The 13,438-nt window shown below is 57.5% G+C and overlaps 1 protein-coding gene across 1 annotated transcript in view; it reads left to right on the top strand.

The window, feature by feature from the left end:
- The window catches only part of MYO5B (myosin VB), a 132,691-nt gene that overhangs the window by 110,564 nt on the left and 8,689 nt on the right, over nt 1-13,438 (top strand). The window contains exons 27-32 of the mRNA XM_012725752.1: nt 4,731-4,808; nt 7,313-7,511; nt 9,294-9,387; nt 9,944-10,087; nt 11,849-12,000; nt 12,575-12,664. Of these exons, the coding sequence (XP_012581206.1) occupies nt 4,731-4,808; nt 7,313-7,511; nt 9,294-9,387; nt 9,944-10,087; nt 11,849-12,000; nt 12,575-12,664 (757 nt within the window). The remainder of the gene's footprint in view (nt 1-4,730; nt 4,809-7,312; nt 7,512-9,293; nt 9,388-9,943; nt 10,088-11,848; nt 12,001-12,574; nt 12,665-13,438) is intronic.

Raw genomic sequence — 13,438 nt, 5'->3', positions numbered from 1 at the left:
GGTGACAGAAACACTGTGTGAGTCTGAGTCAGTCTGCGTAAAACAGGTGTGTCAGGGTGTAACGTTTATCTCGCCCTCTTGCCTCTGGGCAGAAACGGTGTGACTGGTGGTTTCCTGGTTTCCTTTCTGGGACCTCAGCTAATGGAATGTTGACCTCCAAACATTTTTCTAAACAGCTAGCACTTCCAGAAAGCATCAGTGAGTGGCACTAGAGTGCGACAAGAGTTGAACAGAATGACCTGAAGGCTCAGTGCAGTGGTTTCCGGACTAATCCATCCCTTCCTGAGGGAGCTGTGAGGCACCCAGCTGGCCTGTAAGTGGCCAGGTCTGGAGGCCTGACTGCCCACTGGGCTGTGTCTAGTCCTCTGGCTGGGAGATCAGAAAGTAAAGGGTGTTGAGTAGCTGCCAGGAGAAAACTAGCCTTGGTTGAAGAGACAGGATTTTTTTTTCCCCAAAAAGAGGGAGAGAAGTTGAATCTCTCAGCTAACAATGGAATCAAGATGAAGTCATTTTAAATACATTGAGTGAAGATAAGGAGTAAAACAGTAAGAGGCAAAGAGCACTGGTGATCTTTAAATTTAAAAAGCAAACTCCCGGCAGCAAGCAGGTGAGCGCTCTGCTCAGGCAGGCCGGTGAGCAAACCTGATTTCAGAACCTTGGCTGTTGCCAGCTCTCTCTGCTCATCCAGACGGCTGGCAGGCTTTCCCAGGGGCGAGTTCCCTGGCCTGGCCTTCCTTTACAGGCGGAGTAACGATGGTGATAAAATAAAAATAGCTTCTCTTATACCTTAAAATAATTCCATTCCCAGCAAGTCCGGGGTACAATAGGGAACTAACAGCCTGTGAAACCCAGTGAAGTCCAGGAAGGCGCTGCAGCCTGGGTGGGCAAGCTGGAAGAACAGGTTCCCCAGCGCCTGCCACAGCCTAGGGTGCCCTCTCCCCATATGGCAAGTCCCCCACCACGGAGGGGACAGCTGGGCGGGGCGTTCGGCCTGAAGCCTAGCCAGCCAGGGCCTCTCCCTACAAAGGGGTGCTTTGGGAGCTGGTCTGCTCTTCCGCTTGCCTTCAGTCGAGGTGCTCTTCCTAAGGTGTATGTGAGAGTTTGTGCAGGCGCTCGGGAAATGTCCTTTCTCGAGAAATTGGCACAGCATTTTGCTGGGATTTCTGGAGGGCAAAGAGACCACCCCTCACATCCACCCCAGCCCCCGCCAGGCCCGTGGCCGCCAGGTTCAGCGCTCCAGGGCGAGGCTTCGGTGAGTGGCTGGAGCTTTCCTTAGTCCCAGAACCCTCCTGGCAGCCCCTGTCCCTGCAGCAGGTCCCAGAAACAGGAGCAGTTTTTTTGCCAGCTGGGCAGGGCCAGTGAGCCTGGGACTGTTACTCACATGCCAGCTTCTGGGCCGGTGGGGGTCCCTTGGGGTGCACTTGGGAAACCCTCAGCTGCGGCAGGACACCCCATTTGATGTGGCAGAGGTGGGAGCAGAGGTACCCCCTGCAGGGCCCGGAACTGTCCCTGCCTAGAAAGGCTCAGCCCTCAGGGCCTTGAGCGCAATTCGCCTGCAAGCAGGTCACTCCGTGGGGCCAGGTCTGTGGCTCCAAGTGAGCCTCATTTATATGTTGGGGTAGCTGAGGCTCCAGGTAAGGTCCCGGGCAGGTGAGTAGTTGAGGTAAAGCAGCAAGAACACCCACAGAGCACAAAGCGAGCTTCTGAAAGATGGGAACGTGCTGGTCTCGCAGCTGGGAGGACAAAACTGTGGGTGCTGGAGCTGGCAGGACCCTGTGTCTGTTTCTGTTCTGGGGGAGGAGGGCGCACAGCCTGTTCCTAAGCCACAGCAGGGGATTGTTGAGCCTTAATTCCCCCATCTCCTCAGAGAAGTCAGCGCAAATATCCCGATTTTCAAAGTTTTATATCACATCGTCTACTTTTACACAGACCTACACCTGCTCTCAGTCCCCAAAAGAAATCCAGAGCGTCTGCTTTTTTTATTATTAGTTTTACATTTTGTGTGTGTGTGTGTGTGTGTGTGCATTTTTCCATCTCAGTTGCAGTCCCCTTGGGAGAAACCCAGAGCGTGTCTGCTCTTACAGCAAAGGGCGAAGACCAAGGCCAGCGTCAGGGCGGCTTGGCAGCGGCTCTCACGGGGCGCTCACCCCAGCAGCGAGGTGGCCCCGGCCCTGGCCCGGGGACTCCTTGGTGTTCTCTGTGCATTGATTTCTCCTTCCCGCCATTACTATGTGCAGTGTTAGTTTAGGTTTTATGTGTTATTTGGGGTGATTGGGCAGGTTATTTGGGGGACCCACAACGCTCAAAAGTTTCCCCGTACATTCATGCTGACTGCTCCTTCACCTTAGGCCACTTCTGCTAGCGAAGGTTTCAGAGGCAGGCTGTGTGTGGGGTGGTGGGGGGAGCCAGGCCTTTTCTGGTGCGCTGCCTTTACAGTTAAAAGGTGCTGTAATTAGAGATCTAGGGGAAACCATTCAGATGGGTCAGCTTGCCCTTTCACGCAGAGCCTGAAGCAACAGGCCCAGGGCGCAGGAGGGGTCTGGCGGGCTCCTCCTGGACGCGGTGCTCCAGCGCGCCCTCTGCCGGGCGCTGCTGCCCCTGCAGGCACAGGCCGCCTGCTGCTCACCTGTGTGCGCCTGTGGCCTCTTCAGGAGTAGGCACAGACGCGCGCGCCCAGGAGCTTCTCCGTGGGTATTTGTTGGTTTGTTGATTGACATCAAGCACTTGTATTTTACAAAATTAATTCCCGTGAGCTGCACAGTTTGGGTTTTCCATCTCACACCGCCAGGTGGTGCCCCTCCCTGGCTTTGCCCCTTAGGTCTTGAGCTAGAGCTGAAAAACTGATCGGGTTTGGTTCTTTGGCTGGGAGTGGGGTGCGGCCTGGAGCTGGTAGACTGGTTTTTAATGTTTTAATTTAGCTCGCTGGCCTATGCGGTTCTTTTTGTCCATAATGGCTGGCATGTCACAGAACTAAGAATCTGTGTTTCCCTCTGAGTAGGGGGATTAATGCACTTACACCCCAACCATACCCCCGACCCTGGAGGCCTTGGTAGGATTTGGGGGATCTGCCATCATGAGAACTACAGGAGTGGGGTGAGCCTCTGAGAGAACCAGCAGCCCCCGTGGGGTCTGGGGGGCCACCAGTGTGAGGTAGGGGAAGAGCATTCAGTCACGGCCAGACCACAGGTATCACATCAGGCAACTGCCCTCCATGTTGCTGGCCCTCCTCGGGGCAGGGGTACAGGATCCCTGAGGGCCTGTGCCCCGGATGCCCTCTCCCACCCCACCAGGAAGGGCCACAGCAGTGCCGCGGCTGCTCAGTGTTAAATGCAGGTTCGAGGCTGAGAAGAGAAAGGTGCTAAGCCATCAACTCTCCCGCAACACAGCCTAGCTGACTCTGGGATTCCAGATAAATGCCACAGGACAGTGATGTGCTGAGCATGGGAGGGGACAGCAGAAAGCCTACAACCAAAGGCAGGATCTGGGGGGCCAGGCCCGGGTCGGGGCACTGCACGCTTTGGGGGCAGGGCTTTGGGGGCAGGCGTCGCACAGGAGCGATCACTAGAATAAACTGGTTGGCAGCTGCCCCCCCCCCCACTGTTCAGCTGGAAGAGCAAGCTGTGCAGTCCGCGGTAGCCCCAGAGATGCACCCCGTTCCCTCCCTCCCTCCTCTCCTTGAAGCTTTCCAGAGTCGGACCTGGCTCTCTGATGGGACCTGCTTTGCCCCAGCACAGGCCCGTGAGAGGCCCCCAGGGGCTGGGGCTCAGGCTCCTGTTCAAGGGCTGAGCTGGGGGCCCTAAGTAGGAGTGTCCCTCCCTGGACCCCACACAAGAGCTGACAGGAGTACAGTGGCTGGAGGGCCGCTGACACCCCTGGGCTGGGTATCTGCCCCCCCGAGAGCAGGTGGAGGGGCTGCTGCTCCTACAGCCTCATTGTTCCCGGAAAGCTCGGATCCAGCCAACTGGCCTTGAGGGTCTCCTGAGTGTCCAGGGCAGTGCCAGGTGTGGTAGTGTGCGCCAGGAGCTCGGGGCACACACCTGATCTCTAAAGTGGCCCTGCAGACCGCAGACAAACACCGGACAAGAGGCGAGGGCAAGAGCTTCCAGGGGACGGCGCCGGGCCTCCCGCCATCCAAGCTGAATAAACCGGGTAATGTGCCGGCCCCAAGTCCGGGCAGCAGGTTGATTCTCAGACCACGTAGCACAGTCTTCGGTAACATGTCTACGCTCGTCTTTCAGCTGGCGTGGAGGCCAGGGCCCGGGTAGGGCTCACAGCGGGGTGCTGTTGGGCAGCCCCTCGGGCCACCCACCTGCCACTGGTGTCCAGGTTGTGTGGGTAGTGTCGGGGAGGCTGCCTGTTGGGTCGGGTTTTCTTCATGCAAGACTGCGGCGAGGGTGGAATCAAGGCCAGTGAGTACTTGGTGCCCCAGAGTGGTAACAAGGAGCTCAGCCGCGAAGAGCTGACTAAACAGATGGCCCCGTCCTCACCTGGCTGCCCGCTGCCGTCCAGCACTGGTCCCGGGAAGGCCTGCGGAGGCCACACGGTGCGGCAGGCGCCTCGCTGCCAGCAGCCCGGGGAGGGGCTTGTGGGCATGGGTGCTGGCGGCAGGCGAGGAGGCTGGTTCTTGGGCTTTTCCCTCGTTTTCAAACCGTGGCCGGATTCACCTTCCTTTCCTGGACACTGTCTCCTCTTTTCTCGACACTTTTTTTTTTCCTGTCCTTTATTTCTAGCAAGACTGAGGACTGGGGATATTTGAATGAAGATGGAGAACTCGGCTTGGCCTACCAAGGCCTAAAGCAAGTTGCCAGGTCAAACATGTGTCTTTCTCCTTGTGTCTGCTTTGTCTGTTCTGCCTGCTCTTGTCTACGCTTGTTTTTCAGCTGGCGTGGAGGCCAGGGCCCGGGTAGTGCTCACAGCGGGGTGCTGGCGGGCAGCCCCTCGGGTCACCCACCTGCCACTGGTGTCCAGGTTGTGTGGGTGATGTCGGGAAGGCTGCCTGTTGGGTCAAGGTGCTAACATTTGATGGCCCCCTGGAACCATCATGGGTGAGGACACTGAAGCTTTGAGGGTCTCAGGAACTTGAGGACCCAGGGTTGGAGCCTGGCTCCATGGCTGCCCGAGCCTGAACCCATAAGCCAGTGACCTTCCGGTCTGGGCGAGCAGCTGGGCATGGTGGTCGGGCTCACGTACAGCACAGCACACTGACAGCGCTGCCTGGGCCCTGCTGTGTGCTTCTGCAGGTCTGTGGCATAGTGTTGCTCACTTGAGCCCCCACAAAAGATGGGGACAGTGCTCTCCAGGCTTGTGTCCTAAAGGAGAAGGCTCAGCGCAGTGCAGAGCGGGCCACCCCAGCTCACGGCGCCAGGTGGTGGAGTGCCTGCTCTCACACGCCACCTCCGAAATTCTCCTGTCACAGCAACAAGAGCATCTCTCCCTTGCAAAAGTCAGTCTGCCAGGTGACGTGTCTCCAGGCTCCAAGTTCAAATGTGCCCCCGTGATCTGTAAGCAAGATGCCTGTGCCCTCCCATTGCTGGCAGGATGGAAGTCAGAACAGGACCTGCCTCGGGGGTCATGGAATGGGCACTGGCACTGGGCTGGCCTACCGTAGGCACAGGATGGGCGTTAGCTGCGGCTTCTGTTGTTCTCAAGGCTGGTGTTCGGTGAGAGGGGCTCCTGCCCCGCCCGGAAGTTTGTTTTATTGGAGTGGGGGGCCCTCGGGGCTCCCTCTCAGCAGACTGGATGTGGCTAATGCATGACAGTGATGAATGGCACCAAGCATGGGCCGATACATCAGACTTGGCTTCTAGAACCAGCTCTGCTGCTGGCTGTGGGCTTTGACGCCCCTCCGCCCGTTTTCTTGCCTGCAGGATGATGTGCCCCTGCCCCCAGCAGATGGTTGGTGGCATTCTTGGAGCTGGCACAGAGCTCAGGGCTAAGTGACCAGGGTTAAGTGACCAGGGTCTGTGTGGAAATAAAGATGTGGGCAGTGAGCGTGCGGCACTCACTGGGAACTGTCCCGCAGTGTCCCTTGCCCAGGCATCTCTGTTCTCGTGTATAACTTCGGACGACGGTGGGGTATCGTAGCCAGGCCTGGATGGGATCGTGACCGTTGTGCGGCTGCTAAAATGCGGATTTCGTTCCCAGATCTCCCCCACAGTCCTCATGCTGCTGCGCCTGCCTTGAGAGATGCCGCCTGCCTGCTCGGGGATCAGCCGTCCCTCTCTGGGCCCTCATAGTCCGTGGGAGCCGAGCATTGCGCCCCATCTTCATGGGCAGTGCTTCCCTGTGGGAGCTGGGGCGTGGGCTCCGTCTCACACCTCCGCTGGCCCGCGGGCGCCTCTTCAGTTCCCTGCCTCCAGGGCGGCCGGGGCTCGGGGTTCGAGCAGCTGTGCGCAGGCACTCCCACTTCCTGCCGGTGCCCGCCCTGGTCGGTCTTCACGTGCACCCAGAGAGACTGGGGTGCCCGTCCCACGAGGCCGACCACGCGAGGAAGCCTGGACCTCCCACCCCGCGCCGCCTGCCGTCTCTGGGGCAGGGCTCTCCAGGCTTGTTGCCCCCAGGTGTGAGGTCCATAGCACCGAATCAGCAGGGTCCTGACCCAGGTACCAGTCCAAGGAGATGGTGCCTGCCACACTGGCGTGAGCCTCAGCAGCTCTGCCACCCCTGGCTTCTCTCAGATGGTGGGTGCCCTGCCTGCACTCAGAGCGTCTTGAGATTTCTCCCCGACCTCCTCCGGATCTTTGCTGGGGTTCTCTGCTCCCTGTGGCGACACCGGCTGATCTTAAACCTTCCGCCTTTTTCATTTACCATTAGCCACGGTGGGGACAATTAGAGACAAGATTGGATATTAAGAGGGGCGGGGGATAAAAAGATAAAAAAAAAAAGAAGGGGACTATCATGTTACCTTTCTGAAGTTTGTGGCGCATCTGCTAAGAAAATGTGTGTGTGACACGCCGTGCGCAGTGCACCAGGGTTTGTCTTCTCAGACATCCCTGGGGGCTTTGGGGTCGATGTGGATGCTGTTACGTTAAAGATGCCGTGAGAAATTTCACAGCAGACATTCTTACCTGGAGATAATCTCTCAGCCCCAAATCAGCAGACCGCCCAAGACCGAGGAAGGGGGCACCGCGTTGGGCCCAGCTGGTCCCCGCGAGGACAGGCCTCCCGCTGGCCCCCGGTACCCCTCCGGCGGGTCTGTGCGCTGGCTGCTGCTGCGCGTGCTTGGCTGCTCCCCGGCGCATGTCCGCATGTGGCCCCTTCCTGGGGCCCTGACCAGAGCCCCACAGTCACCTGCCCTCCTCCCCTGCTGCAGGTTGCTGGAGGCCCAGCTGCAGGCCCAGAGCCGCGAGCATGAGGAGGAGGTACAGCGGCTCCAGGCCCAGGTGGAGGCGCTGAGGGAGGAGCTGGACAGGCAGCAACAGACCTTCTGCCAGACGCTGCTGCTGTCCCCGGAGGCCCAGGTGGAGTTCGGCGTGCAGCAGGAGCTCTCCCGGCTGACCAACGAGAACCTGGTGAGTAGGCTGGCCACTGGGCCCAGCCTCTGGGCAGTCACGCTCCAGAAACGAGGTCAGGGGAAGTGCCTTTTGCCAGTCGGACAGGCCCCCCGCAGGGGCTAAGTAGAAACCTCGTCAGCAAGGGCTGAGGGCGCCAGCTCCGTTACCTGCTACTGCCTAACCGAGCTCCAAGCCTAGCTGCATCACTGCCACCCCACCAAGAGGGTCATGGGTTCCCGGGCGTGGCTCCTCACCCTATGCTCTGTGGCCATCCGCCCACTCCCACCATTCACTGGGGACCCCAAGCTGCCCCACTTGGCGCTGTTCCTAAAGGGGGAATGTGGAGCGGGCGGTCTCTGAAGACCCGGATCCAGTGGCAGCCCAAGGATGCCTCGGCCAGGGTCTGTTGATCAAAGCAACCCCGGGGCTAGGCCCAGTTTCAGCGGGCAAGTGCCCTCTGTTGCTGGGAGGGGGATTGGGAGGCGCCGCCCATGGCCAGCAGAGCCTGCGGGTGCCAGAGATGGAAGAGGAGAGTACCTCTGACCACACGCTTATGCATGGGGCTAAGAAACACAGTAGCCCCCCCTTAGAGGGGTGCATTCCAAGACACCCAGAGGATGCCTAAAACTGCAGATGGTACGCTTGCTGTATCGTCTTTCCTCGACATGCACGCCTGTTATAAAGCTTCATGTACACATTAGAAATGGTGAGAGATAACAATAGACGCAGAGCAGTTATACTTTAATGTTTAGCATAGTATTCAGCGCATTATAATTATTCTTCTCTCAAAATGTTGAACACAGTATTTTCAGATTACATTTGACCATCAGTAACAAACCATGGAAAGTGAAACCAAGTTATTGGGAGCTGTGACATTACAGATGGTGAGAACTGCAGGGGAGGCTGAGGTGGAGCTTAAGCTGAGGGAGGGCAGGAGTGAGGAATTCCCCCACACACACACCCCCACAGGCCCACACCCCTGCAGAGCTTCCAGTCTGGGAGCGCTTCCCTGTAGCCTCAGGGGCCCCAGCCTCTCCTCCCAAGGAAGGAAGCGGGCCCCAGATGGGACGCACACACGCAGGGCCTCATCCTGGCTCCCCTCAGGCTCACGCGTCAGCAGGTGGCTTTATGGAAAGGCTGTCTTCTGCCAGGTGAAGGTGGCCATGGGGGACATGCTGGAGGGTTCACTGTCTCACCTGAGTTTATAGGCACCTCACTTTGACAACTTTTTTTATTACCCTAGAGAGCGGAAGTCTTTGACAATAACTAGGTGTGGCACATGCCACTGCAGCAGCCCCGGGGCTGAGCCTTTTTGGCTGACTCCATCTGCAGGCCAACTTTAAGAAATTGTCACGTAGATGTTTTTTGAGACACATCACTCATGGTCTTGGTGGCCGGCCACAGGGTGGGAGGGGAGAACCATTCACTTCCCGGCCCCAGGTTAGCTCCCTGGTCTGCTGGCTCTGCCCGCCCCTCCACCCGCACTTCCCAGGGTACTGTCTGCCCACCTGAGCAACCCCAGGCTGGCTTGGGAGGAAGGCATTGGCCTAGAGAACCTTGGGGTTGAAAGAGGCAGCCAGCAGAGCCAGGAGGCGCTGACAGCATCCTGACTGAGAACAGGAACTCTGACCTATGTCCTGTTCCCGGGTCCAGAGCAGGGGCAGCAGGTGTGTGCGGCAGGTCAGCCATGGTCAGAGTCCAGCCCTTCTCAGTGACCTTCACGCTGAGCCATGAGATTTTACCCTGGCTCTCTAGGGCGGAGGAGTTTCAGTCTGTTCTTACCATTCCTTTGGCTTTCAGGACCTGAAAGAGCTGGTAGAAAAGCTAGAAAAGAATGAAAAGAAGCTCAAAAAACAGCTGAAGATTTACATGAAGAAAGTCCAGGACCTGGAAGGTAGAGTGTGTGGGCCTGCGAGTGCAGCCTCGGGGGCGTGGGGGAGGCCAGCAGAGCACAGAGCCCCCCGCCACAGGGGCCTCACCCCGGCTGCCGTTAGTCAGGAGGAGAAAGGTCAGGTCTGTGAGTCCAGCTCTGGCCTGGAGTCTGGCTGAGGTCTGGATCCCTCTCCTGTGACTCCTACTATGACTCTGACCACCACCTACGGCCCTCTCTTGGCCTCGTCAGCACCTGGGTACCTCTCCCCCAGGGCTCCAGCGCTGCCTCTCGCTGTTGTCACAGCCTGAGCCCACAGGTTTTCTGTTACTTGTTCAGTCATTTTTATGCTCACGCGCTGCTCTCATGGGGCCCGGGCCCTCAGTCCCCACACTCTGTGTCCTGCATGTTCGGACTTCTTCTCATTCCTCTATTTTTAATCTTTCTGGGGCTTCCTTGCTGAGGTCACACTTGGAGTGTGGGAACTCAGAAAACCCAGAACGGTGGTCCTGAGACAGCCCTGCCCCAGGCCGGGACCTGAAGGGCTTCATTCACGCTCCGCCATGTCTCTCCTTCCCAGCGGTGCAGGCCTTGGCCCAAAGTGAGAGGAAGCGCCACGAGCTCAACAGGCAGGTCACCGTCCAGCGGAAAGAGAAGGACTTTGAGGGCATGCTGGAGTACCACAAGGAGGACGAGGCCCTCCTCATCCGGAACCTGGTGACAGGTCAGGACCTCCCCATCCCCGCGCATGACGCCCCTCCCTACCCCACTCAGGCTGCAGAGCTGTGTTACTGTCAGCTTCACAGGTGCTCCTGTGCGGAGGTCTGTGCAGGCCGCTGGCGGGGCTCTCGGGAGCTGCTCTCCTCACCAGCCTGGAGCCTGCCCTGCCCGTAGTACAGCCAGAGGCCCCTCTGGCTTCGAGATGCCCAGCTTCCCGCTGTGTCTAATTCAGGGCAGCATCCTAGTGGAGAGGAGCTGTGCTGCCCCACGACCCCCTCCCCATCCTCACAGCAGTAACGGGGCATCAGGGTGCGGCAGAATGTGACAGAGGGGAACAAACTAAAGCCACACCCTTCTCAGATCTGAGGGATTTGAAGTGGTAGCTTTGGCAGAAATTCAGGTAAGAGCCAACGTTATTTTACAGAGCGTGAAGTTTGTGAAGGTCCATCCTGCCAGCTTTAGCCCTGTGCTGAGAGCCACAGGAAGTATAGGGTGTGACTTCTGCTTTATTTTATAGGGGTTAATTCCCCTACAGTTGCTCAACTGATGTGACATAAATCATCTTAAATTCCCTTAAACAGGCTGCCTCTTGTTCCAATGCAGCAGGGAATGAACCTTTGAGCTCATGGCGTCAGAGTGAAAAAATGAAACTGCCCGTGTCTGCAGATAAGTGCCCCAGGCACGGCCCTCCCTGCTAAGCTAGCTGCACAGCGCCACTCACCTCCCTGCAGAACCCCATCCCAACGACGGCCAGGGCTGGGCTCTCTGAGAAATGGCGAGCCCAGCCCTTGTCCCGTGGTTGTAACGTCTATCTGGGCGGACAAGCCAGTCGCCGGGCTACCTGGCTCACATCACAGCAGAAAATTTCAGGGAAGGACAGGCTGTCTGCAATCTGTGCACTGGTCAGACATCTGGGCCCTAAAATACACGTTTTTCTGGACGTTCCTGGCATTCTAATTAGAGCCAGGGCTGACTCTCTGTTGAGCCTGTGAAGTGCCCAAATGTCAGCCGCGTGCCAGCATGTGTGACTGGCGAGAACAGGATGTGCTGGGAGGCAATGTGACCGCAGCCGTGCAGGCCTAACAGTCTCTTCCCTCCCCAGCCCCTGGGCTGCCTGTAGGTGGGGGGCAGGTGGCCTCTCCCACCGGCCACTCCCAGCCTGGAGTTGGTGCATGAAGCCTGGGAAGGGCGGCAGGTACAGGTGGGAGGGATGAGAATGAACGCGCGGACAGGGCAGGTGCCCTGCTGACCTTGTCGTTTCCGCCGCCTCTGGGCTCTTGCCACCGGGCTGCCCTCTGGTCACTTCTCCCTGGCAGGGGATTCACAGGGAAAGTCACAAGCCCCTTCAGGTTCTGCCAGGGCACAATGAAAGGAACAGGTGGAGGGGAATGAAGCCACTCATCTGCTAGCACTCTGCCCGGGAAGTAAGTTTCCCAGCCACGGCCAAATGTGCTAGAGGTTATTGCCGTCTGCCCAGCCCTAGCACCCTTGCTGCTGAGGCCCCTGTGGCCACCGTCGGGAATGCGGGGGAATCCAGTGTTCAGCAGTCTCTGGCCAACTCTGACTCAGAGCGCTGACTGAGTTGTGTGGGAACCTGTCTTGGTGCAACCAGGAATGTGTTGTTTGGGGTTTTAACCAGTTCTCCACCTCCCCCCACGTCTATTCTGAGATGAGCTACAGGTAAAGAATAAAATATTTATATTCGTTATATTCACTCTCAACGGCATGGGTCTCAGCTGCAAATGCCCTGCTCTCTGTCTGTCAGAGCTGAAGCCCCAGGCGCTGGCAGGCACGGTGCCCTGCCTCCCAGCCTACATCCTCTACATGTGCCTCAGGCACGCCGACTACATCAACGACGACGTCAAGGTGCACTCCCTGCTCACGTCCACCATCAATGGCATCAAGAGAGTCCTGAAGGTGCGTGTCCCAGGCCCCCGTGGCCAATACCTCCCCACTGCTTCTCTACAAAGCCTCCAGCTCTGCAGGTAAACGATGTAAGCACAGAAGCAGCTTACCTGTGTACCTGGAATACCCAGGCACCTCCATAGAGGGAGAAAGAGGCTCAGGAATGGCAGAAAGCGGGTAGTTCTCCAGCTGCTCCCTGCTTAGCTTCCAGGGAGCCCCGGGAGGGCTGGCTAGCGAGGATTGCACACTATCTCTCAGGGGCGGATTACTGCTGGTTCACGACCTGCCTGCGCTATTAGGGCCCAGGGCTGCTAGCATGAAGCTTTGTGTCACTTGGCTTGTATGTTCAGCCTGAAGGTCTCCTGTCTCCAGGGGCAGGGTTTGCTTCCCATCCCAGATAGTGGAGGGACAGTAATGCAACCTCTTGGCAGTGGGGGTCCTCTTTGTGACAGGCAAGTGCCTACCCATCACAGGTCTGCTGGGGGTGCTGGATGAGAAAGGGAAACCCAGAAGGAGAGGTACCAAGTAAGCATCTCACCTGGTGGCCATCACTGCTCAGAGCCGGGTTGTCTTTTCCTCTCCACAGAAGCACAATGACGACTTTGAGATGACATCCTTCTGGTTATCCAACACCTGCCGTCTCCTCCACTGCCTGAAGCAGTACAGTGGGGATGAGGTGAGTGCTGAGACCAGCCAGCCCTGAGTGCCCCAATCCTTAAGCAGTCAGGTCCTCACACTACCTCAGTGCTTCCACATCAGTGCACCCTCAGAACAGGGGCAGTATCGGTCATGGAAGGCACCCTGCTTTGTCCAAATGTGGGTCGTCTCCCCAAGGGAGAGGGTGAAAGGCCTCTGGGACTTCAGGTGTGCCTTGTTACTTACCTGCTAGAAGCAGGAAGGCAGCCAGGAGCCCCCCGGGACTCTCCAGGGAGGCCTCTGTGACCTTGACTTTCGGAGGTAGCCCTAGATAAGACCCTTTATGAGACTTGGGTCCCTCTCCCAAGCCAGACACCAGGATGTCCACCTCCAGGCACGCTGCAGCCACATTCATACAAACTGATGGCTGAGGTCCAAACGCATGTTTCTAGCTACAGTTGATTCCGTGATCCTCTCCTGCCTCTGACCACCCACTCACCTTTCCTTTCTCCCCTTCTCAAGGGCAGCACGTAATATAAACCTATACAGTGCAACAATTTTTAAAGCTTATCTTTAATTCATTTGCTATGTCTTAGCTATTCAAATTTATCATCTCTTACACCTGTTTTTATTAAGAAATGCTTTGTGATGTGACAAGACCCTCTGCTGAGGCTGGTCGCCCTTTTGGAAGGAAACACTGGTATTTTTGCCTATTGGTTCCTTTTTGCCTGAAAATAGAGGGGGCAGTGGTCATGTTGAGTCCTCTGGATAGCAGCAACTTTTCAAACGTACATATTATTTTGTCTTGGAGGAC

Source organism: Condylura cristata, unplaced genomic scaffold (genome assembly GCF_000260355.1).
Source record: "Condylura cristata isolate star-nosed mole 26May11 unplaced genomic scaffold, ConCri1.0 scaffold00016, whole genome shotgun sequence".
NCBI lineage: Eukaryota > Metazoa > Chordata > Mammalia > Eulipotyphla > Talpidae > Condylura > Condylura cristata.
The sequence above is the reverse complement of the archived record's forward strand: the minus strand, read 5'-3'. Positions and strand labels throughout refer to the sequence as shown.